Below are 26,468 nucleotides of genomic sequence, written 5' to 3' on the forward strand. Positions count from 1 at the left end.
TCTGACACTGAAACATTTGCAGACAATGAAAATGACAATACAAGTGTCATTTCAGATTTGTCTTCAGGGGACGTTCTCCCTGATGACATTGACTCTTCAGATGGTGAAGGTGCCGGAACTAGCAGTGCGGCAGCAGACAGTGACACTTTCCCACTAATTGATGTGCGTTCCCTCCAGTGGGCACCTGCTCCATCTTTTGCCCCTAGAGTCCACCCATTTACTGCATCTCCTGGCATAACAGTGGATGATTCCCAATTTACCCACATGAATTATTTTAGTTTATTTATAAGCGATGACCTCCTCAATGAAATTGTCCTTCAAACGAATTTATATGCCACCCAGTACATAACCCAAAAACCTTCCTCTGCCCATGCCAAAGATTGGACACCCACAGATCTGGTGGAAATGAAAAAATTTTGGGGCCTCACCCTAAATATGGGTATTGTAAAAAAGCCCTCAATCAGATCATATTGGTCAAAAAGTCCCGCACAGTCAACCCCAATATATTCGGCAGTCATGTCCAGGCTTCGCTATGAGCGAATAATGAGGTTCCTTCACTTCAGTGATAATTCACAGGCCCCCCCAAGTGATGATCCAAACCGTGATCGGTTATTCAAACTGAGACCCCTCATAAATTATTTGAACCACTCCTTTTTACAACATTACACCCCAGAGCAAAACGTCAGTGTGGACGAATCCCTCCTTAGTTTTCACGGTAGACTGAGCTTTCGCCAATATCTCCCTTCCAAACGGGCAAGATATGGCATAAAGCTATATAAGCTTTGCGAAAGCAGTTCTGGCTACACCGCCGCCTTCAGAATATATGAGGGACGAGATAAAAAAATTAATTCCCCAGGATGCCCCCCAAATTTTCCCATCAGTAGTAAAATAGTGGTGGAGATAATGCAGCCCCTGCTACACAAAGGGTACCACTTGTATTGTGACAACTTCTATTCAGGTGTGGCCCTATTTAGACACTTGCATTGTGCAAGCACAGGAGCATGTGGAACCATGCGCAAAAACCAAATTGGTTTTCTGCAGCAGCTAGTGGGGAAGGGCATACAAAAGGGGGAGTCCTGTTCTTATTCTTGTGAGGAGCTGTTGGCGGTGAAATACAGAGATAGGAGAGATGTATATGTGTTGAGCACAATACACCCCACAGGAACAGTGGCAGTGAGGGAAAGAGGGGCAACAGCAGACAAGCATAAGCCAATAAGTGTGTCCGAGTATAACAAACACATGGGGGGGGGGGTGGATTTAAGTGATCAAATCTTACAGCCCTATTTAGTAAAAAGAAAAACCAAAACCTGGTATAAAAAAGTGGCCATTTACCTCTTTCAAATTGGAATCCAAAATGCCTTTTTACTTTATAAAAAGAAGGGAGGCACCGACAAATATCTGGATTTCCAGGAAAAAATAATTCACAACCTCCTTTTTGACCCTCAGGACCCCATAGAGACCCCCCAGTCTGAAGATGTCAAACGACTCACTGAAAGGCATTTTATTAGTCTACTTCCCTCCACAACAACACGAGCTAACGCGCAAAAAAAATGCCGTGTCTGCACCAAAAATGGGCGACGCAGAGATACCCGTTACCATTGTCCCTCATGCCCCTCAAAACCAGGCCTGTGTATTGTCCCTTGCTTTGAGAGATACCACACTGTTCTTCATTATTAGATCTCTTCCCCAGAAAATTCCACTTCTAATTTTGTGATTGCCACCAAGCCCCATCTTTTGCATAAACCTGCAAATTCCTATTGTTATAAACTCTAAATTCCCTAAATTATACCCCTAGATGAATACATTGGGGAACAAAAATACTAATTACATTTTTTTGCATCTTTTTCAACATTTCACAAAAAATCTGGATACTCTAAGAAGATGCTAAAGCACTTATTGAATGCCTGCAAACTATTCTAGCAAAATCTGGCCTACAAAATCCAATTAGCGCTCCATCCGTTCTGAGAGCGACCGTGCGCCCGTACATTCGGGTACCAGCACATATGGGGTATTGTCACGTTCGGGAGAAATTTGGTAACAAAATGTGGGGTGCAATTTCTCCTTTAACCCCTTGTGGAAATGCAAAATTTGGGGTAAAGCAACATTTTATAGCAAAAAATGTCATTTTCCCATTTGCTGGGCCAATTCTGTGAAACAACTGTAGGGTCAAAGTGCTCAATATACCCCTTGATAAATTCCTTGAAGGGTCTAGTTTCCAAAATGGGGTGATATTTTGGGGGTTTCCACTGTTTTGGCACTTTGGGGGCTCTGCAAAAGGGACATGATGCCTGCAAACTATTCTAGCAAAATCTGGCCTACAAAATCCAATTAGCGCTCCATCCATTCGTACATTAGATTACCAGAACATATGGGGTATTGTCACGTTCGGAAGAAATTGTGTAACAAAATGTGGGTGCAATTTCTCCTTTAACCCCTTGTGGAAATGCAAAATTTTGGGTTAAAGCAACATTTTATAGCAAAAAATGTCATTTTCCAATTTGCTGGGCCAATTCTGTGAAACTCCTGTAGGGTCAAAGTGCTCACTATACCCCTTGATAAATTCCTTGAGGAGTCTAGTTTCCAAAATGGGGTCATTTTTGGGGTGTTTCTACTGTTCTGGCACTTCAGGGGCTCTCCAAATGCAACATGGTGCCTGAAAGATATTCCAGCTAAATTTGCCCTCCAAAATCCCAATAGCGATCTTTACATTCTGGACCTCACAGCATGCCCATACATCACTTTACAGCCACATATGGGGCATTTCTGTAGTTGGGGGAAAATGCGTAACAAATTCTGGGGTGCATTTTCTCCTTTAACCCCTTGTGGAAATGCAAAATTTTGGGTTAAAGCAACATTTTATAGCAAAAAATGTCATTTTCCAATTTGCTGGGCCAATTCTGTGAAACTCCTGTAGGGTCAAAGTGCTCACTATACCCCTTGATAAATTCCTTGAAGGGTCTAGTTTCCAAAATGGGGTCATATTTTGGGGGTTTCCACTGTTTTGGCACCTTGGGAGCTCTGCAAATGGGACATGGTGCCTGAAAAGTATTCTAGCAAAATCTGGCCTACAAAATCCAATTAGCGCTCCATCCGTTCTGAGAGCGACCATGTGCCCGTACTTTACGGTAACAGCACATATGTGGTATTGTCGTGTTCGGAAGAAATTGTGTAACAAAATATGGGGTGTAGTTTCTCCTTTAACCCCTTGTAAAGATGAAAAATTTGGGGCTACAGTAACATTTTATTATGAAAAAAGTAATTTTTCATTTTCACGTCTAAATGGTAAAAAAATCTGTGAGACACCTGTACGGTCAAAGGGCTCACTATACCCCTTGATAAATTCCTTGAGGGGTCTAGTTTCCAAAATGGGGTCACATTTGGGGGGTTTCCACTATTTTGGCACCTTGGGAGCTCTGCAAATGGGACATGGTGCCTGCAAACTATTTTATCAAAATCTGGCCTACAAAATCCAATTAGCGCTCCATCCGTTCTGAGAGCGACCGTGTGCCCGTACATTAGGGTAACAGCACATATGGGGTATTGTTGTGTTCGGGAGAAATTGTGCAACAAAATATGGGGTGCATTTTCTCCTTTAACCCCTTGTAAAGATGAAAAATTTGGGGCTACAGTAACATTTTATTACGAAAAAAGTAATTTTTCATTTTCACGTCTAAATGGTAAAAAAATCTGTGAGACACCTGTAGGGTCAAAGGGCTCACTATACCCCTTGATAAATTCCTTGAGGGGTCTAGTTTCCAAAATGGGGTCACATTTGGGGGGTTTCCACTATTTTGGCACCTTGGGAGCTCTGCAAATGGGACATGGTGCCTGAAAAGTATTCTAGCAAAATCTGGCCTACAAAATCCAATTAGCGCTCCATCCGCTCTGAGAGCGACCGTGTGCCCGTACATTAGGGTAACAGCACATATGGGGTATTGTTGTGTTCGGGAGAAATTGTGCAACAAAATATGGGGTGCATTTTCTCCTTTAACCCCTTGTAAAGATGAAAAATTTGGGGCTACAGTAACATTTTATTACGAAAAAAGTAATTTTTCATTTTCACGTCTAAATGGTAAATAAATCTGTGAGACACCTGTAGGGTCAAAGGGCTCACTATACCCCTTGATAAATTCCTTGAGGGGTCTAGTTTCCAAAATGGGGTCACATTTGGGGGGTTTCCACTATTTTGGCACCTTGGGAGCTCTGCAAATGGGACATGGTGCCTGCAAACTATTTTATCAAAATCTGGCCTACAAAATCCAATTAGCGCTCCATCCGTTCTGAGAGCGATTGTGTGCCCGTACATTAAGGTAACAGCACTTATGGGGTATTGTCGTGTTCGGAAGAAATTGTGCAACAAAATGTGGGGTGCATTTCCTCTTTTAACTCTTAGTAAATGTGTAAATTCTAGGGCTAAATGAATATATTAGTGATAGGAATTGAAAAATGTAAATTTGACCTCCATTTTGTTTTAATTGCTGTGAAATGCTGAAAGGGTTAAAAAACTTTCTACCTGCTGTTTTGGATTCTTTCAGGAGTGCAGTTTTTAGAATGGGGTGACTTATGGGGGTTTTTATTACAGAGGCCTTTCAATTTCCCTTCTGAACTGAACTGGTCCCTTGAAAAATGTGTTTTGGAAATATTCTTGAAAATTTTGAAAATTACTGCTTGATTTGTAAGCCTTATAATATCTGAAAAAAATTAAAGAGTGATTAAAATTTGATTGCTACATAAATGAAAGACATGGTTAATTATATTTATGAAAAAATTTGGGTGGTATGACTTTCTATTTGAAAGACATGCAATTTCAAAGTTTGAAAACTGCATTTTTTTCCAAATTTTCGCCAAATTTCATATTTTTTAATAATCAAAGACATAACATACCGACCAAAATTTACTACTGACATGAAGTACAAGGTGTTACGAAAAAACAATCTCAGAATCACTTGTCTATGTTAAAGCGTCTCAAAGTTATTGCCATTTAAAGTGACACATGTCAGTTTTGAAAAAAAAGGCCTGGTCTTTAACATACTTTTGGGCCCGGTCCTTAACCGGTTAAAGTATTTGAAGAAGCTAAAACTACTGGTTAGCAGAAGCGGCATGACATGCCCTTGATACAATAGCTTATTGGCTGGCTGTATTGATGATATTCTTACCTGTTCTTACGCCCACTGTTACTATGTTGCTGCCACATGCCATGCTACTATATTTAAGGTAGTGGCATTGCTATGTCAGGCAGATAGTTGTGAATGGTAATAAAGTATATTGCTACTGCTGAAGTTCTGAGCAACATAATTATTACCCAGGGCATAAGCCCAGAAAAAATACCTAGTGAATCCCCTGGTCTTAAAACATAAATATAAAAAGTAACTCAACTTCTGAATGGCTTTAATATTTTAATATTTGATAGTAAGGGGCATCATTATTTGGCATTTTGCACAAGTATTACATATAAGTAATGTACCTGTAGAATATATCTACAACAGATTTCATTTTACTGCATTTATAGACATGTATTACATTTTCCTTAATTTAGGACTCAGTTGATATGTTCTTTTCCCTTTTATTGGTCGTTTTCCATCTTCTGCTGGTTATGAACATGCTCACTAGTGTCATCATTAGCATTAATATATGTACTATATTTATTGTAATCTAGGTCTTCTTCAGGATTTTTTAGCAAGTGTTCTCCATAACTGTAACCTGCTTGATTTTCTGCTATTCCATGATCATTAATTCCTTCCAAACCTTCAAGAAAGGTATTTTGTGTCTTCTCGTCAAAGTCGACTTTGTATTTAATGCTTTCAGACTCATGAAAGTTGCCATTGTTATAAAGCTGGTCATTATCAGAAAGCTCATAATCAGATTTTTTTCTATGCACTATTAAATCTTCTGTAATGAAGGGCTCAGTTTCTATCCCTACACTTGTTTCAGAGTCCATGAAATCTGTTTCTTCCATCAGCCCTATTTTGCTGTCATCTTTGGCACCTTGCACAGAGTCTATTTGATGTTCGTCTCTTACACCTATCCCGATGAGCTTTTCATCTCCATGATTTGATTCTATAAAATTACCTGAAACCATTAACTTTTGCTCATTATTAGGTTCTTTAGACTTCTCTATTCCATCAGCTAATACATCATCACCTTGGGTGGTATCTGTACAAAACCAATCTGTAAAAATGAAAAAGAAACCGTCATATAATAATTACACAAGCATGCTCACTAACAATGTTATTACTACATATTTACTTTAGTCATATTTATATAGCATCATCAACTTTTATTTACATGGCAATATAGATTGTAACAATTGCAAAACAAACACTTGGCACAGACACGTCTGCTATAACATACATAAGGCAGGAGCCTACAGTACAATCTCAGGAAATAGGGAATAGATAGAAGAAAGCAAGATGAGACCTGGGTGTTGCCTGTTGGCTGTTCCCTGAACACTCTGATACTGTCCAGTCAGTAATAATGTTATTAGATTCTGTAGGGACACATCCATGCATTTGGACAAGTGGAATGGTAAAGATGCTCCAGGAATGATATATTATGGACAATGCAAGTATTTATGAATATACAATTCAGGAGAGGTAAAAAATCCTCTATAATTCAGATGCATGAATCATGGAATAGGCATTCTGGCATGAACCCCTACTTAAACATAATTTCATAAGTAAGAACTAAATATGCTTTTTGCTTCCATACTCAATCGACTGGCAAAATTCTTTGTTTTTTCATATTGTCTACTGTACTGTGAATTATTATATTGTTGAGAGTGATAGAAATTGAAAAGAGCTGTAAACTGGATTGCTCAGTTTGATGTGTATCGATAAAAAGCCCTGACATTGGCACTCATGTTTACAGAGGTGATTGTCTGCACTGTGGAGCTTGAAACAGATAGAGATCAAATGTAAAGACTGTAAATGGAATAAAAGTCTAAACACGAGACGGGGACGAGAGCACCCGCAGGCACACTCTGAGCTGGGAATGCTTCAGCACTTTTGTCATCCATTTGATTTGGCTCATATAGCAGCAGATGAGTGGTGGAAAAATGGATTTATCTGCAGATAATCAAATAAGGATACAAAGGTTTATATCATCTTTGTTCATTTAAATGGAGGGTCATGTCAAGGAAGACTGAAAGGGAAAACAGTCATGCCTGATGATGCATAAAGCTGCCTAGTAAGAAGATATATTATGTGCCTCAATAACAATACATGCCACGCTTTCTCTTATTTCACATTCAATGAATATCTTACTTTATTATATTTATTTGATTTTTCACAGCTCATGCACTACACTACACTACACTATACTTTTGGTAGAATTGTAAAATGCTATTTATCATATTTAGTTAATCTTTTGTAGTCTGATGTTCCTTCTTAAAGTCAAACACAGACCAAGTTGTTAAAGATGTTGTAAACAATTTAGGCGACTGGCTTGTAAGCAATCACCCAATATAATATTTAATACATAGATATAGGTACATCATCTTATTAGCAGGAGTAATGAAATTATAGTCCCGGATGAAGGGAAGTTGATGTTCCGAACTTCCACAGTGACGATTTGTAATCACAGACATATAACAGCCAACATGAGCAGTTCATTATTCAGAGTAGACTGCTGGAGGTAGATTCCAGCCAACTGTCAGCAGGTAAGTGGGACAGAGAAGTACATGGCTCTTATTCTATTACTTATTCTTGTAAAGTAGTAACACTAATAGCAGCATAATGCTAGTGTTTGGCTTTCCATCGTTTGGGCCCGCATAGGGACCTGAAAGACTAAGAGCCCCTCCGCTAAAAAAGCGATAACCCATGAACCTCATAGACTATAATGGGTCTGCAGGGTATCCAGGGCCGCACCTCTCATGGGGTGAGGTGAGGCAGCGGCCTCATATGGCACTTTCGGAGGGGGGCTGTGGCCATGGGACTTTTATTTATATTTTTTTACCTAAACATCATCAAAGGTCCTTTAACTCAAGTTAAAGGACCTTTGATGATGTCATCAAAGGTCCTTTAGCTGACTTGCAATTTGGCATCTATCTAGGACCTAGATGAATGCTGAATTGCAAAAGGTATGTGTGAAATAGCCTTTCTAAAGGCTATTTAAGTATACGCTTAGTTAAAAATGAGTTTTCCCAATGATAGAATCCCTTTAACCAGGGATTGCAAAACACAGATTTATCTATGGCTTGTGTGCCTTAAAACACCTTGGAATTAATATATAAATACCAAGGCTCACATTGCTATTAATATGTTAAATGCACACATTTTTCTTTACTCACTATATTGTCTGACCATCCCCTTATAGTTATAAAATCTCCACAGTGTCTTTCCTTATCCTGTTTTCACTTTCTTCAATAAGTTACATGAAGACAGTGTGACCTTGTTATTCTAGCATGGGTTGCTGTATACAGGAGTTCTCTCTCTGCTTCTGAAGATACAGTCCTATGAAAAAGTTTGGGCACCCCTATTAATCTTAATCATTTTTAGTTCTAAATATTTTGGTATTTGCAACAGCCATTTCAGTTTGATATATCTAATAACTGATGGACACAGTAATATTTCAGGATTTAAATGAGGTTTATTGTACTAACAGAAAATGTGCAATATGCATTAAACCAAAATTTGACCAGTGCAAAAGTATGGGCACCTCAACAGAAAAGTGACATTAATATTTAGTACATCCTCCTTTTGCAAAGATAACAGCCTCTAGTCGCTTCCTGTAGCTTTTAATCAGTTCCTGGATCCTGGATGAAGGTATTTTGGACAAACAATTCAAGTTCAGTTAAGTTAGATGGTCGCCGAGCAGAAACGGCTTCTTTCTCATCACTCTCCCATACAGCTTCTCCTTGTGCAAAGTGTGCTGTATAGTTGACCGATGCACAGTGACACCATCTGCAGCAAGATGATGCTGCAGCTCTTTGGAGGTGGTCTGTGGATTGTCCTTGACTGTTCTCACCATTCTTCTTCTCTGCCTTTCTGATATTTTTCTTGGCCTGCCACTTCTGGGCTTAACAAGAACTGTCCCTGTGGTCTTCCACTTCCTTACTATGTTCCTCACAGTGGAAACTGACAGGTTAAATCTCTGAGACAGCTTTTTGTATCCTTCCACTGAACAACTATGTTGAACAATCTTTGTTTTCAGATCATTTGAGAGTTGTTTTGAGTAGCCCATGATGCCACTCTTCAGAGGAGATTCAAATAGGAGAACAACTTGCAATTGGCCACCTTAAATACCTTTTCTTATGATTGGATACATCTGGTTATGAAGGTCAAAGCTCACTGAGGTTACAAAACCAATTTTGTGCTTCAGTAAGTCAGTAAAAAGTAGTTAGGGGAATTCAAATCAATAAAATGATAAGGGTGCCCATACTTTCGCACCGGTCAAATTTTGGTTTAATGCATATTGCACATTTTCTGTTAGTACAATAAACCTCATTTCAATCCTGAAATATTACTGTGTCCATCAGTTATTAGATATATCAAACTGAAATGGCTGTTGCAAACACCAAAATATTTAGAACAAAAAATGATTAAGATTAATAGGGGTGCCCAAACTTTTTCATAGGACTGTACTCTTGAGAGTTACCATGTGACCTCAGATTTATCCTACTCTCTGTCCGTCTGCCCTATCTTCTTCAAAATGCCTTTCTGTTCTTAATCTGCTTTTCAAATATTCTGCTCCCTATAGCCCCTTCTAACATACTGTCCACAATAAGGTCATTGTGTCTCTATTACCTTTCCCAGTGTTGTCAGCAGCAGTTAGTGCAACTGTACAAGGACCTCTGGTGAGATCATCCTTACAGTCTAAGGTCCTGGAAGGTCACTTGTAGTATTAGCTCTGCAGTGCTTTGTGAATCAGTAAATAAACTCTCTTGCATTGCTAAAAAAAATGCTGGAGTGTAACCTCAAGTGAACAAGGCACCTCCTAAGATATTGCTAAATGGACAAACCCCAAATCCATCAATAGCAGCAAAAATACATGCTCCAGAAATGAATTTTGATTTTTCTCTCCACATGTGTCGCCCTTTTCAGGCAGACCCCATTATGAGGGCCGTGGGTTTCCACAGGTAACTTCTTTTTTAAGCGAACCCCCAAACGGAAACCCTAACACAGCTCACTAGGCTTATTTGTAAGTAGCAATATTTTTACTCTAGTACTACCAAGATGTAATAAGCAACTTGTATTGAAGTCAAAACTGTCAGCAAAACACTACCATTCTTCAAATGACCTTGCTATCCATGTAAAGTCCTTGCATTCAGAAACAAGAAAAACTTCACTGAGCAAAGATCACATTGAAGGAATAATAGGCTGAAACCATAAACACTTCTTTCCCTCTTGTAGTTCAAGTGTTTCTTTTTCTAAGGGAACAGTGTATCAACTGAACAGTTTCCTTTAAGAATAAAAAGTGTATACTATGCCCTTGAAATAATATGATTCTGTGTTAACCCTTAGCATGGTATAAGAGTAGGCTGTATTTTATTAGTATTAGCACACTCCTTATAGAGATAAAAACGGAGTTATAGAGGACCTGTCAACAAATACTCTTTTTTTATACGTCCACCGATTCAAACAATATGTTTCTTATAAGTTGTATCTAAATTAGCTCTTGTTCTTTAATTGGGTGGTATCCTTTTATTTTCTACAAGAAAATAAGATTATTGGCTACTTGGTAAATAAACAATTTACATAATATTCCAGAGGCGATATCTTTTGAATTTAGCATTCTATACTTGTTGACTGGTCCTCTCCAAAAGTGAGGGGTTCCCCCATTCAAAACGTCAAACAGGGGAGCAATTCTCTCTGCAGGACCTACAAGATACAAGATACAATACATACAAGACATGCAAAGCTCATTGGGGACATTTATCAACGTGTTTGCGCCTGATTTTGGCATGAGTTGCACCTTTTTGGGCTTTTTTGAGAGTTACGTCGGATTTGTGAAGTCTTTTTTTTTTTTTTCTACGTGACCATTCCCTATCCTCCACTTTGTGAGTTTGGCAAGAAAGTGACTGGTCTTTTGGGTTCATCTTTAGATTCCTGGGCAAAGTACTTTCTACCACATTTGACTATGAAAGGGGTTTTTGAGAATTATGCTAATAATACCTTATCTTTATAACAGATAATTAATTTCAGATTGGTAGAGGTCTGACTTCAGTCAGCTGATTCATGTGGGTGCCAGAAGTGCCTATGATATTGCGATCTTGCTGCCTACCAGGCACAAGCGTTGTACACTGTGTAGAGGTTGCTCCTGGTTTTGCTGTTCAATCCCACTCCCTTAAATGGGATCAAGCTGCAGCATGGCCATGTGATCAGTGGTACTTAAATTAAGAAGAAAAAAAGCAGTTCCAGAAAATATTGTGACTTTTAAACTTTTTACAATGTTCCTTGTTAAGTAAAGGACTGTAAAAGTGCCACAATTAAAGTCATGTAAAAACGCACCAATAAATTATGTTTTCATGCCCCAATGTTTTAAGCCATGTCCAATGATATACCACATATTTACCAGGTTGTCTGAATTTCTCCTGCTCTTGCACCTGGGATAACATCAATTCCTTATCCTTGCTTGGTTTGCTAAAAATACTGGAGTGTGATGATTTATCCACTTTTGTCAGCGAGCTGGAAAACAGTAAGAAATGGTGACTCAGGGGAATGATGCATTTTCTCAAACATTCTGCCTGGGAAACAGACAAGCGCTTATAGAGATGTACATAGAACTGACACATTTATATACTATTCTTGTACTTCCTGCTATCAAAGGGGCCTGTGCTTGACAAATGAGTAATGTAAAGCAGTTGGATGACTTGTTTTTTTTGGCTTGTTTTGACATTGACAGAAATGTAACTTTAGATTCATTTTGTGTTAAAAACGTATTACTGGTTTGATATATAAAAAAGAAAGCATGCAATGGGAACCACTATAAAGCTGAATTTCTGGTACAGGTGTAAAAAAATATATGTAAGCTAAGCCAGAATCTTAAAGGGGCTCTATCACTAGGAAAAGTCATTTTTAACTAATCAAACCTTTGCATAGCCTTTAGAAAGTCTATTTCACACCTACCTTTAGTATGTAGATTGCCTCAGTGGTTTCTGAATAAGTCCGTTTTTATTCATATGCTAATTAGACTGGTGCACGATAAATCGTGCACACCTCTCCTATTGTTTTCTATGAGAGACTGCTGCTGTTACTGATGATGACTCAGCTTCCTGTTTGCCTCTCACACATAGAAGATAATGGGAGAGAGGAGGCTGCTGGGAACTTCCTGAGCTGGCTGGAGGCTCATTAGCATATCAATAAAAACTGACTTATTCAGAGACCACTGAAGCAATCTACATACAAAAGGAAAGTGTGGAATAGACTTTCTAAAGCCTATGCAAGCATGTGTTTACATAAAAATGACTTTTCCCAGTGATAGAGCCCCTTTAAGTGTGGTTCCATTTATTTTCTTCAGTGCAGACTGCTTTTTAGCTCTGGTCCATTGGGACACACTTAAGATTAGTGGCTGCCTGTCCCTTTAACCTGAAAATGCCTGGGTAAAAACCCACAAAAATCAAATACATGCCAACCAAACCTACCATCTAATGGGTATGGAATCCTTGTGATTCTTCCCTGATGGTAGATGTCAGGGAGATAAGGATCAGACAGTTGGATTTCAATTGTGTGATCCTTTTATTCATAGAGATATAAGCATCTATCAAAAGAGTTTGACAAAGTTTTTCTCCCTTTACCTATTGAGAAAGCATACATGTGGGATAGGGGAGCCGGTAAAGATAACTAACAAGTGTTCAGTCGACAGCTCATATATATGGTTAATTTGTGTCTGAAATACTTTCTGTCGTAAATCATGTAAATTTTAGATCCTACAATTAGACCCCACTAACTGGAGTTTATCTTTCACAAAAACAAGAGATTGGGAATTGAGAGGCCCTATATATATTAAATAGTTGACCAAGTCACCAGGTACAGAAAATCAAGGTACAAGTAAAAATGTTATCTGATCAACATATGAATGTAACAATCAGAATTTTTTGTTAAGTCTTGTCCGGATACCTCTTAGGGATGTCTTATATAAAGAACATGAACTATTCTACATATGCACTATATGCTTCATAGTGACTAACAGAATACAAATCTTTCTTTCCAATGCCTAAGTGGCTGCACTTTAGAGAAGTTCACAAGAGTTTAGAATTGCTATAAAATGCCAAGCAAGTGATGACAATTTTTTTTACAAGTTCAGACATACCAAACAAGATTAATTCATATTGATGCATAATTTGGTTATCAATTCTTCACTACATCAGTAAATGGTTAGAGTTCCATAGCCATCTTTCAGTGCACAGATGGTTATAAAGCCTGAATTATGACATTTGTTCTTTTGATCTTCCATTTTGTATGAGATACAGTCCTTCCAGACCAAAAAAGGTAGTTAAGGGCATCTGGTTACAATCCACCCACAAAGACTTGCAAATTAGATTGACTACAATTGAATACATACTTGGGACTTAATTCTCCATACTTAGCCTGAGCTGTGAATTGCAAATTATATTTATATTATATTATTATATCAAGTCTGAGGAAACCTTCAGACTTGAAGATTACACAAAGGACCACTCTTCTAACTGTGACCATGAATAAAAAAATATAAGCACAAGAAAATTCACCACTAGACATATATCTCATAATACATTATGCTATATATCTAGTTCTTCACAGTCACTGACTACACTCTACTCCTGCTGCAAGTCCATAGAGCAGGGCAGAGTCAGTTATGTGACTGAGAGCAAGGGAGGCAGATGAACAAGATTTCCAGCTTCCCATTCTGTGCTCTGCTATGTTTTCAAGACATATCTCAATGGAGATTTCTTTCTTTCCATATTTCTGTCCATTTGCTGATTATTGGATAGAGAACATTTGTTGAGTTGTATTTCCAGACACTTGTTAGCAAAGTAATGAGTTAATAGTGCACTTATGTAGTTCATACAGCGTACATCATTTTAGGAGCACTTACTTTATTACTGGTTTGTTTCGTCCCATTAGTTTCGTACTCAACAGAGAACTTCCTGATGTGGTGACACCGAGGTCAGAGTTTAAAATTATGGCCACCCTCCTCACATGCCATTGACTTACTGGCTGTGTGCAAGGGATGGGTATTCTCATCACACAATTCTGTAATAGCAAACAAATAACATGAAAAACATTTGGAAAGATATTCAAAATATATGTTTTTACATAAAAAGAGACGTGTCAGTAACTCATATTTCGGACCTGTAATCTTACATCTTGTTCATATCTGCGTTCAATATCTTGTTAAGGTAGTCCGCATGGGGCCCCCCTAATGGAATACAGAACGCATTGACAAATGGAGAGCACTGAAAGTACACAGACCCCATAGACTATAATGGGGTCTGTGTGTTTTCCGTGCGGTCTCTGCACGAGTCATGCAGAGAGGAAAGTAGTTTATGAAGTACTTTTCTCTCTACATGACTCGTGTGGAGACCAGATGGAAAACACACGGACCCCATTATAGTCTATGGGGTCTGTGTGCTTTCATAAGCTATTATTATTATTATTATTATTATTATTATTATTATTTATATAGCACCATTAATTCCATGGTGCTTTACATTTGGAAGCTCACCTTCACCATAAGCTCACCACTTGTTAATGCGTTTGGTATTCCATATAGGGGGGCCTCATGCGGACTCCCAGAACAGAATACCGAATGCAGATGTGAACCAGATACATCTTCAAAATCATATTCCAGAAACTAGTGTAAAAAAATTATATCTCAAATTGTGGTTTCAATGGTGTAGGTCTGAGTTTCTGGCACATGGAGGGCAGAAAATACACTTAAATTATTCAGAGGTATGTGCGGTTTAATAAATTATGTGCATTTACAATCCAATGCACAGTCTGATATTCAGTTTTGACATATTTCCCTGTTGACCATTTATCTTATGTTCTGACACATACAGTATGTCAGAAGATCACTTTGTAGTGCATTTCCCCTATCATTCTGTAATTTGACAACATCTTGGAATTTGTATTGTTATCTATAATAATAATCTGTACTGGTTTCTTCATTTAACATGTGTGGTAGTCACCATATATAAAAACCTGATATGAAGTCTTATTAGTTAAGGGATACTATAGATTGGATAGTATTCATACTGTCACTGTCATGAGGGAGAAGACGCTTCTGTTTCACACTGGAGCATTTTCACTCCTAATATCAGTTTCATATTACTGTAATGGAGTCTCTCCATGTTTCTAGTGATTCTATTTTAGAATACCATTAAGACTAAAAAGGTGCTTAAACTAGTCTAAAAGTTTTTACAGTGAATCTTCCCCCAAAACGTCACCTTTTCATATACATTACAGTCCATTACATGTACAATAAAAGCACAACACAGTTTGCCGGTGACAGGTACAATAAAAGCTGTCGAAGAAATGGTTTGGTTACAGGGAAACTGTAAATGTAAATCTGGGACCCTAAGGACTCATTCACACGGGTCAAGAGGGGGCGGAATATGACGCCAAATCCAACTCAGAATCCGCCCCCTCACAATGGAGGTCTATGTAGACCGCTAGCTTCCTTTTTACCATGAGCGGTATGTTCCGGCTCAAGGAAAAAAGAAGTGAGCAGCCCTTTGTTCAGGTAGATTCCACGGCTGAGTCAGCCCCAGCGTCCGCCTCGTGACAGCACTCTCCGGACTAGGCCCATTTATTTGGAAGCCACGTCTGTCACAAGCCGAGACAGTCATGGCAGGTGCATTTTGGTCCAATTCTGATGCGGCTTTCCGCGTCACTCTCAGGACCAAAATACGTGGTCCCGTGAACAAGGCCTTAACCACCAACAAGTCCTTTTGTCCCAAATATCTCTATAGAAAGTTTATCTGTGTCAGAGTTGCAAAACAAATTCTTTATAGGAGTCAAGTGAGTCTCATTGGACTCATCTTTGGAGCGCCTGATGCATGCACAGTTGTTCAAGTCGGACATTGGCTCCTTGTGCATGCACCTATGTTTCCAAAAAGGTAAAAAATGACAAATTTTTTATCATTTTGTGAAAGCTTAATGTTCTTTGTAATAAACCAAAAAAATGAATAAAAGTCAAATTTGGAAAAGAAAAAGAAAAATATAATTTATTGTCAACAGAGCAGTTGATTTTAAGGACTTGCTATCACTGCGGCTTATAGTCTGTAAAAGAACAGAATGTAATTAGCATTTTTTTATTGATTTAGATGCCGCATTTAATAGCAGTAAGTTATTATATGCAATGAGATGCAGTCAGATCGTCTGTATGGAAGACTGTAATAAGCACTCTTTCAATTTAAGTGAATATGTGATGTATAAAATACATTAGAATGTAAAGCAGTACATATATGCCCCATTTACTGCTGCAGATGTCAACAGGAGCTTAGATTAGCATTTCTCTTATTCTGCCAAACTGATCATTTTTTGCTCTCTACAGTATTTCCCAGAGGGTTATGTTCGTGCTGCTTGGGGCATTAAAGGCCTAAAGGCAGTTGTTGCATGATTGAACATTATCCCTTTACAGCACTGAACATAATCTCTCTGGATGGCAGCGATTGCTTAGCATTCAACCCACAGGCTTCCATTCTCATTTACTATATGTAAGCAAAGAAAAAGTGCTATGTGCATGTATGCTGAGATAAAACAGATAATAAGAATGACATGCAATATTATTACATAAGATTTTAGAATATATCTATAAATAGTTAGGTCCAGAAATATTCTTTTTCTTGCTTTGGGCTCTGCATTCCACCACATTGGATTTGAAATGAAACAACAGAGATTGAATTGCAGTGTATACTTTCAGGTTTAATGCAAGGGGTTCAACAAAAATATCCTGTGAAACGTTTAAGAATTGCAAACATTTTTCTACAAAGCCTCCTCATTTTATGGGCTCAAAAGTAATTGGAAAAATTAAAATGACCATAAATAAAATGTTCATTTTTAATACTTTGTAGAGAATCATTTGCAGCCCTTTTGCAGCATGTTTTGGGTCATGGGCCAGTTGTACTGTAAATCGATGTCTAGTCGACCTTTACTGCTTTTCCTTGAATCAGAGTAGAAAGTATATCCTGTACACTTCAGAATTCATCCGCTTGCTTCTGTCATATCATCAATAAACACAAGTGACCCAGTGCCATTGGAAGCCATGCATGCCCATGCCATCATACTGCCTCCACCATGTCTTACAGAAGAAGTGGTATGCTCTGGATCATGAGCTGTTCCCAGCTTTCTCTATACCTTCTTCCCACTTTACACTTTTTTTTTGCATTTCTACTGTACAATCTGTAGCTTTTATACCGCTTGAAATTGGGTAGCACTAGACCTCCATCTTTTCCATTAGAAAACTAAGATATCGGTCCTTGGTGGTCCACCCACAAAAGTTAATTTAATAAACCTTGATTATGTTGAAAACCTTCTCCTTTATCGAATCAGCAGCATTAGACAGCACATATACTATTCTAAGGCAAATCAATATAATCTTAATTAGAGATGAGCAAATGCCGTTCGATCCACTAGGTATTCGATCGAATATTACGGTATTCCACATATTCGATTCCGATTGAATACCACACAGTAAACACAGTAAAAATTTGTATCCCCTCCCACCTTCCCTGGCACTTTTTTTTGCACCAATAACTGTGCAGGAGAGGTGGGAAAGGAAGCAGGAAAACGTAGGCATCGAAAAAAAAAATAGAGGTGACCTCATATTTATAAGAATAGTGTCAGCCATATTCGTGTCAGATGCGGTTTGATGAGATAGAGAGAGACATACTACTGAGGGTCAGATAGCGATTTTAGCTTCTGCTAGGCCGGAAAACTGAAAAACAACAGCTCTTTTCAGAGCTACACTGCAGGAAGAGTGTATATACTCAATCGTATATACACTCAACCTGCCAAAATTTCACAAAAGCCCTTTTTAGGGCTCAAATTCCTTACAACTGGTATACATTCTAACTGTCCCATAGGGGTGAGAAGAAAGCTGAATACTGGCATCACCTGTACACATCTGAAAATGCGTCAGGGTAGCACAAAGGGATGTGGACGAGGACGGGGACGTGGAAATCCAGCTGGGGATCCAGGCCGCAGTCAATCTACTGCGGATCCAATGGCTACTGGAGAGGGGCAGCCAGCATTGCCCTCATCCACAACGTCAAGCAGGGTGCAGGGTACCCCGCTGATGAGGCCTGAGCACCAGGAACCAATTTTACAGTGGATAGTAGATATTGCTTCCAGCGGCATTTGCACCAGCCACTCAGCCACTACCTCCAGGCATGTCGTAACACAAGAGTCTGCCTCTCCTGGCGATATAGTGGTTGTGGACTCGCAACCAGCATGTCCTGTCCTCAGTGCTAATGACACTGTTGTTTAAAGGCTCAACTCACCCCAAGGGCCAAAAACTAAAACTCTGCTGGTGCAAGGCTCAACTCACCCCAAGGCCAAAAACACTGCTGGTACAAGGCTCAACTCACCCCAAGGGCCAAAAACTAAAACTCTGCTGGTGCAAGGCTCAACTCACCCCAAGGGACAAAAACTAAAACTCTGCTGGTGCAAGGCTCAACTCACCCCAAGGGCCAAAAACACTGCTGGTACAAGGCTCAACTCACCTCAAGGGCCAAAAACTAAAACACTTCTGGTGCAAGGCTCAACTCACCCCAATGGCCAAAAACACTGCTGGTACAAGGCTCAATTCACCCAAAGGGCCTAAAACTCTGCTGGTGTAAGGCTCAACTCACCTCAAGGGCCTAAAACTCTGCTACTACAAGGCTCAACTTACTTCAAGGGCTTGCTACTCTGCTGGTAAAGGGCTCAATTCACCCAAAGGGCCAAACACTAAAACTCTGCTGGTTAAAGGCTCAATTCACCCAAAGGGCCTAAAACTCTGCTGGTACAAGGCTCAACTCACTTCAAGGTTCTAAAACTCTGCTGGTACAAGGCTCAACTCACTTTATGGGCCTAATATGCTGCTGGTACAAGGCTCAACTGACTTCAAGGGCCTAATACTCTGCTGGTTAAAGGCTCAATTCACACCAAGGGCCTGAGGATAAGTTTGGGAGGGCTCACCCCAAGGGCTTGAAAAGTAAATTTATGTATGGCTCAGCTGGAGGGCCTCTAACTTAATTTGGAAGGGCACACGTGAAGGGCCAGAAAAGTAATTTTTGGAGGTCTCAGCACATCACACATAAAAAATGACAGTTAAGGGTGGGGGTTGTTGGATTTCTCATTGCGTATGCCATCTCTGGTTGTCATGGGCGACGTGATTTAAAGAGGTGCATGCTAATGTTTCTTTAGCTTAAAATTTGGCTTTCTGTCCATACTAATGAAGAGGAAAGAAGGTTTCCAAGTATTTTTCCACTTTCATGGAGGTTCTATTGAGTTTGGAAAGTGTCTAGTTGATAAGCTGTGATATTGGGGTAATACTGGGACTTGGACGTGTTAGATGCACCCAGACATGCTTCCCCTGCTGTCCTAGTTGCATTCGAGAGGTGTTGGCATCATTTCCTGCTTGGTGACTCTCCTTAGTCGAATAGTAGTTTCCCCTGAAACAAACATTTTTTCCCCATAGACTATAATGGTATTCGATATTCGGTCGAATAGTGGAATATTGAGGGTCTACTCGAAACGAATATTGAATATTTCACTACTTGCTCATCTCTAATCTTAATTTATGCCACTTTGTCTGTCCCGGCATCTATTTTTCAATATGTCCATAGCCTTTTTTTTTTTTTTCATAGATGCAAACAACATATGCACTAATAATGTTATCCATAACATTAATACATAAAACAACAGTCTAACAAAAACAGTTTTTCCATCCATGTACCTGATTATTTCTGCTTTGCTCTAATAAGACACTATCTTAGTTTTAAGATCTCTTTCCATATGCTCTGCTATTATTCCCATTATGTTTCAGCCTAGCATGATATGGACAGCATGATATAGAACCATATCTGCCTTCTAGGGGACATTTCAATTATCCTTCCTTCTATATCCTCCTAAATAATGTGTGAGACAATAGGTATACAGTCAGGGAGGCTGCACTGTCAGCTCCTTCATTATAACAATGTGACAGGAACTATCAAATCCTCATCTATGACTGTAATAGTAGTTTGTGTCTGTGGAGAAACATCCAATCATTCAGTAAGTGAGACTGTTTTCATAAGAACATAGAAAAGGCAAGTTATTTCATAAGGTCAAATGAGATCACAAGACCCAACTGAAAAGAAGAGGATCCCATAAATGTTTAGATACAAAGCAATAACTAAATAAGCTAAGTTATATACAGTCATGAGAAAAATAAAGTACTTTATAATTTTACATATTAGAACATAACAAACAAGCATCTGGCCCTTAGACCCGGTTCACATCTGCATTCGGGATTCCGTTCAGGGAGTCCACTGGGTACAAGCAGTACTTTTCTCTCCGTATGATTTGTGCGAACACCTCACGTAAAACACACGGACCCCAATAAAGTCTATCGGGTCTGTGTGGTTTCTTAGCTGTCCACTTTTTAATGCATTCGGTATTCTGTTCGGGGGGTCCCGAAGCACACTCCCCAAATGGAATACCGAACGCAGGCTTTAGAAGGTGTTAAATTTAGGTAAACTGTTCGTTACACATTTTCTCATGAATACGTCAATAGCCCATATGTGGTCATAATATGCTGTACAATTACCCCATGTTGTCAACAACACACCTCAAAGAATCAAGTTGTATAGTGACCATTTTGACACACAGCTGTTTCATACAGTGAAAATGAAAAATTACTTTTATTCCAATAAAGCATCAATTTAACCCTAAATTTTTCATTTTCACAAGGGGATAAAGGAGAAAAAGCACCACTAAGGTTGTTATACAAATTCTTCTAAACACGACAATACCCCATATGTGGCTGTAAACAGCTGTATGGGTTTTGTAAACTGCTTTTGGAGGGCAGATTTTTCTGGAATAGTTTTTGGGTGCTATGTCACATTTACAGGGCTCCTAAAGTAGCAGTACTAATAGAATGAAAAAATCTATTTTTGACTCTATTTTGGAAACTGCACCCCTCACAGAATTTATAAAGGGGTATCATTACCTTTTTGAGCCCAAGAATGCTTCCCAAAAATAAATTAAATTTTTTAAAGAAATATGCCATTTTAGTGCCCAATATACTGTGCCCACTTTATATCAACAGAGACATGCACAGCAAAAACTTTTAAATTGACTATTCCGGATTCCAGAAAGTTAAATATGTATAGACATACCTGCTGTTTGGGCACACAGCAGGGCTTAGAAGGGAAGGAGCTTCACTTTTAGAGTATAAATGTAGATGGACTTATTTCTGGATGTTGTACTGTTTTTGCAGAGCCCAAAGGTGCCAGTAAGTTGGAATTCCCCAAGAAGTGACCCCAAAAATCCAAAAATCAACAATCTAAATCTGTGCTTCAAAAGACACTTAATTCTCCTTTATATCTGCACCCTGTGGTGTGCCCAAACTACAGTTTATGCCCACATGTATGACACTGTTGTACATAGGATACTGCAAATCCAATCTGAGGGTATAAACTGCTGTTTGCGCACACAGCAGGGCTCAGATTTGGTAGTTGGACATCATGTCACTTTCACAGAGCCCCAGAATTGGCAGTAAGGGGGAATACACAAACAGATGACCCTATTTGGGTCATTGAAACTACACCCCTCAAAAGATTTATCAAGCAGTGTAGTAGTCATTTCTAAACCTTGACTGTTGCATCACTTTTGTTTCCAGAAATAAATAGAAGGCTAAAACGTGAAAATTGAAATTTTTCCAGAGATATGCTATATCAGTGCCCAATACGTTGCCTCCATCTTCTGCCACACACACTTGAAAAATTGTTATCCTGGGCACAACAGCCTTTGGAGTATTTGCTATTACACAAGCTGGGCACAACATACTGCACACTGAAATTACATATTTCTGGAAAAATCGCCATTTTTACTTTTCTTGAGCTGTAACTAGAGTAGAGGAGTATTTTTTTTTTATTATTGTATAGCATTCCAAGAGGTTTTTAAGAGCTTTTATACAATAATTGTGGACCAATGTGTGTGCAGGATTGCACTAAAATTTTTTGTCTCAAGTATGTATCTTACATCCTATATATCATGTCTATGTCATGTAGAAGAGAATATTGTACAGTAGAAAAACAACATCAAGAAGTCAACCTGTTTGCTCTACATGAAATAAGTTCTCTTGGTTAGAAAGCATTTCAAATTACCTTGTTGAAAGTAATAGTTTAGGCGTAATTTTAGAACCTTATTTAAAAGCAAGCACTTTATTTACACATGAAATACTGCTCTTTTCCAGATTTCCCCCAAATGCCTAATTACTTAGCTAAAATGTGTACAAACATGAGCATTATCTTTCATAATGCATTCACTACTTCTGCTTGTTTGCTGATAGAGGAGCTAACAGATGGGTATTTTAGTAGAACAGCGACTGATGTGAAAAAGATTATACAGCTTTGCCATCCCAAATATTTCTATGCATGATATGGAAAAGCTCAAAGCAAAAGAACAGACTGATAGGCTGAGCTCCAGGAAACCGCAATGAAACAGGACACGCTAGACAGGGAAGAAAAGCAGAGTTATTATAAATGTATCAGAGTATAACGTCAGCTGTTATGTACTGCGTTCTGGAAACAGATTACAATACAAATGTTCTAGAGTTTTACAACAGTGAATGCTGGGAAAAAGATAGATCAGTGAATAAAAAGTAAATGTAGATTTCAAGTAACTAAAGTTTCTTATATTGGGTAGCGTTGTTTTAGAAAGAATGTGGTCTTCTACATTACGCCCTAGTGAATACGTTTCACACATGAATGTGTTGAGAGTGATATATAAAAATATTATAAAGGGTTGTTGTCATTTCATCAATAGGGCATACATGGGACCCCCACCAATGAGACACCGAACAACTGAATTTTAAAAGTCTTGTGAAAACCACATCAAATATGCCACAAATATTGTGACTGCTAAACTAGAAACCCCAATGCTTAACCTTCAGAATTAATCCTGCTCTGAAACGTGGGAGTGGAAGGGTTTCCTATTTCTACATGCCTTAATTGGTGGGAGTGCACAGTCAGTGCCACAGCCTCTTCATTATTTACACTGCTCCACACCAAACACGTAAATAGTGGTTGTGATGGGTACTGCAGCCTTGTCTATTTATCGCAGGAAAAATTGCTGTGTTTTACAGTAACTGCAAAGTGTATGGGATTTATGCGAATCCCATGCCCACTTTACATTTAAAACCGCAGCATGGACACGCTGCGATTTCCAAAACCAGCATGGTTTTGGAAATTGCAGCATGTCAATTATATCTACGGAAACGTTGGCGGCTTTCCTGTAGATATAATTGTAACAGAAAGTCTGCGGAGGAAAACTCTGCAAACTTTCTGTTCAAAGTGCTGTAGGAAGAACCGCGATGCGTTCCTGCCGTGGTTTTTCTTCTTTCTCTTGGTTGTATTGTATCTCAAATTACAACTGAGCAGTCTATAAAGAAATCTTCTATAAATAAATAATTTCTCTCTGTCTCAGGGGCTGAGCCATGCCCCTACTTCTCGCTGTTCTGAGACTGACTGTAAGGCTAAGACCCACCGTTGCAGAAAAGCAGCTTACTTTGCTGCAAATTTTGCTGTTTATTTGAGCCAAGACCAAGTGCGGATTGAGCAGAAGGGAGAAGTATAAGTGTTCCTTTTGTATTTCCTTTTGTAGCCACTCCTGGGCTTGGTTCAAGAAACTGCAGCAAAATCTGCAAGAGAAAAAAGAAGCAGCTTTTCTGCAATGTGGGGCCTTAGGCCAGGTTCACACGGAGTATCTTGGGTCATGATTTGGTACGTAGACGCTGCGGGATCTTTTGCGGGCCGTATATGCTCCCATTGTTTTCAATGGTAGCCGGTACCGTATACGCGGCGCTATTTTGCGGCCGTGATTTTGCGGCGGTCACAAAATAGCACCATGTATCATTGAAAACAATGGGAGCGTACACGGCCCGCAAAAGATCCCGCGGCGTCTATGTACCAAATCATGAGCCAAAATACTCCGTGTGAACCCGGCCTTAGCCTAAAACAGCCGAGTGAGCTCGGGGCCCTATGTGGCATAAACCATAGTGTTTTACTGTCCCTACATACATTGCACAGGAATACCCACAGCAGAAATGCTGCAATTTCTGAAATTGTCCCGTTTTTGGAAATCGCAGCATATCAATAATACTTACGGAAAAGCTGCCAGTTTCCCTAAAGGTATAACTGAAACAGAAAGATCAAAGAGGAAAACTCTGTGGAGTTTCTGCGATAAGCGATGCGTCTCTGCCGCTGTTTTTTCACTTTTTCGCTGTGGCCCGCTACATGGGGCCTGAAGTAGGAGCCTCCACCTTCAGCCCTTGTCTGATTGTTAATCCTTGCCTCCTTTTACTATACTCTGCCCCCTCTAGCTGGTCACAGCCAAAAACAAAGCAGCTTAGCGGGAGATCAGTGCAATATGTCGTCTACAGGATTTCTACCAGACTGTGCCAGGATCATGCAAAATGTTGTATACTGACAGTGAAGGCAACTATATTTTGTGTATAAATTTATTATTTATTGCTATGTTTAATGTGTTTTATGGTTTTTTTTTTTTACATTCTATACAGTACACGGATTCTGCCTGTCTTTAGTTTTACTAAAGTGGAATTGAAAAAAAAAAAAAGAAAAAACATCAATATGATATGTTTGTTATGTAGTTGCCCTACAAAAAGTGCAAACTAATCCACCCATTATTATATTACAGTCTATACAAGTAAGCTACTCTGCACTGCTGCTTATACTGTCATTTAGGTATATGACAAACATTAAATGATCTGCAATTCCTCAAACATTTTCCATTGAGGAAGTCCCCTGCTATACAGAAGTGCATAAAAGTTAATGGAGTTCACAATCCAGCTTTAACAACCCCAAAGCTTAGGGCATATAATTATTGCCTGCAATGTGTTACAGCTCCCTTATGGCTAGGCAGCCCTGTGTGAATTCTTCCACATCTCCATAGAGCTACAGTTGCTGAGCAATATGTAATCTTGTTACAGAGAGATTGAAGAAAAGCTTGTAATATACATGGACAGTTCGTCAGTCTCATTTGGGGAGGGGGCCTAATTAGAATGCTAAGTATAAAACACCTAATTAGATTTCATAGTAAATATTAAGTCAATGTACTGTCTTCTAAGTTGTGCTCTTTCCAGTATATTTACAATGTACATCTCAGTTACTTAATTCTGCTTACCAGCTGCTCACTGTGGAAACAGTTTTCTTAATGACCTCTGTATGTTTTCCAAGACTGCTCATGGTTTTGCCACATTTATTAACAATATTAGACACTTCTCAAGTAGCGTTGAATAGTTATTGCCAGATAATATTGGCCCCATGACTGCAAAGTATAACTACATAGGGTTCTGTTACTGTGTCATTTTTCATTTGTTCTCATGGTAATGGTATGAATATGAAAAGCATGTTACATTTCTTTTGTTCACTTCTAGGTAGGCTTTAAATTTCAAACACTATAGTCTCAGCTCCCTGTTTAGGCGGTGATCCAGTAGAGAGTCTCTGCTCAGGTTCCAGGTCTTGGTTTACCTTATGCTACATGGGAGAGGATCGGCCAATAGGTGTCTGAGCATTGATGCTTTGTTTGGACAGAACATCATTGTTCTTCAGCAACAGATTGGCTGATGCTGTCCTATCTAGACAAAGTAAAACAAAGACCCAGGACATGAGCAGAGACTCTGCCCATCCCCAGCTAAACAGGCACATTAGACTATAGTGTTTGATATTTTAATAAATACCTAGAAGTTAACAAAAAAAATGGAAAATCCTTTAATTCATAATAAGAGATAAGCACAGTACATCACATGATCTGCCCGACACAGTAAACAATTACTCACGTGCCACAAGGAGAACTGTGCCTTTTTGGCATTCTTATGTAACTGATATTTTATCTATTTGACAACTTTACCTTTCATTGTCCATCCAACCTTTTTAATTGTTATATACATTCTATACATATGAACTTTAGAATGGTTGTGGTATATACAGTGTTATAGAACAATCACTTACTTGCATAGTGTGGTCCATGTAGACAGGACAATCATAAATATCAGTACCATCCCCATTGGGTTTGCTAGTTCCGAGGCATACAGGAGTCATTATAACATATGGTAATGGATGTTTTCTATTCCTATTGTAGGTTGGAGAACATACAAGTCATTTATACTGCACATATAGTCAAGATTTTTTTTTTGTTACAATTAACATGGGGAAGCTGGGTGGCTCAGTGGTTAACACTGCAGCCACAACACTGGAGTGGGTTTCCTCCAAGTACTCTGCTTTCCTCCCACACTATTACTGATAGGGAATGTACTGTAGATTGTGAGCCCACACATAA

At 39.0% G+C, this 26,468-nt stretch overlaps 1 protein-coding gene across 1 annotated transcript in view; it reads right to left on the minus strand.

Annotated features, from left to right (window-relative positions):
* Positions 1-5,563: 5,563 nt before the first annotated feature.
* Positions 5,564-26,468, minus strand: part of LOC142194092 (uncharacterized) — a 412,519-nt gene continuing 391,614 nt past the window's right edge. Inside the window, exons 97-100 of the mRNA XM_075263119.1 lie at positions 26,141-26,261; positions 14,014-14,171; positions 11,512-11,624; positions 5,564-6,168 (exon numbers count right to left, since the gene is read on the minus strand). Of these exons, the coding sequence (XP_075119220.1) occupies positions 5,564-6,168; positions 11,512-11,624; positions 14,014-14,171; positions 26,141-26,261 (997 nt within the window). The remainder of the gene's footprint in view (positions 6,169-11,511; positions 11,625-14,013; positions 14,172-26,140; positions 26,262-26,468) is intronic.

The sequence above is a fragment of the Leptodactylus fuscus genome, chromosome 2 (genome assembly GCF_031893055.1).
Source record: "Leptodactylus fuscus isolate aLepFus1 chromosome 2, aLepFus1.hap2, whole genome shotgun sequence".
Lineage (NCBI taxonomy): Eukaryota > Metazoa > Chordata > Amphibia > Anura > Leptodactylidae > Leptodactylus > Leptodactylus fuscus.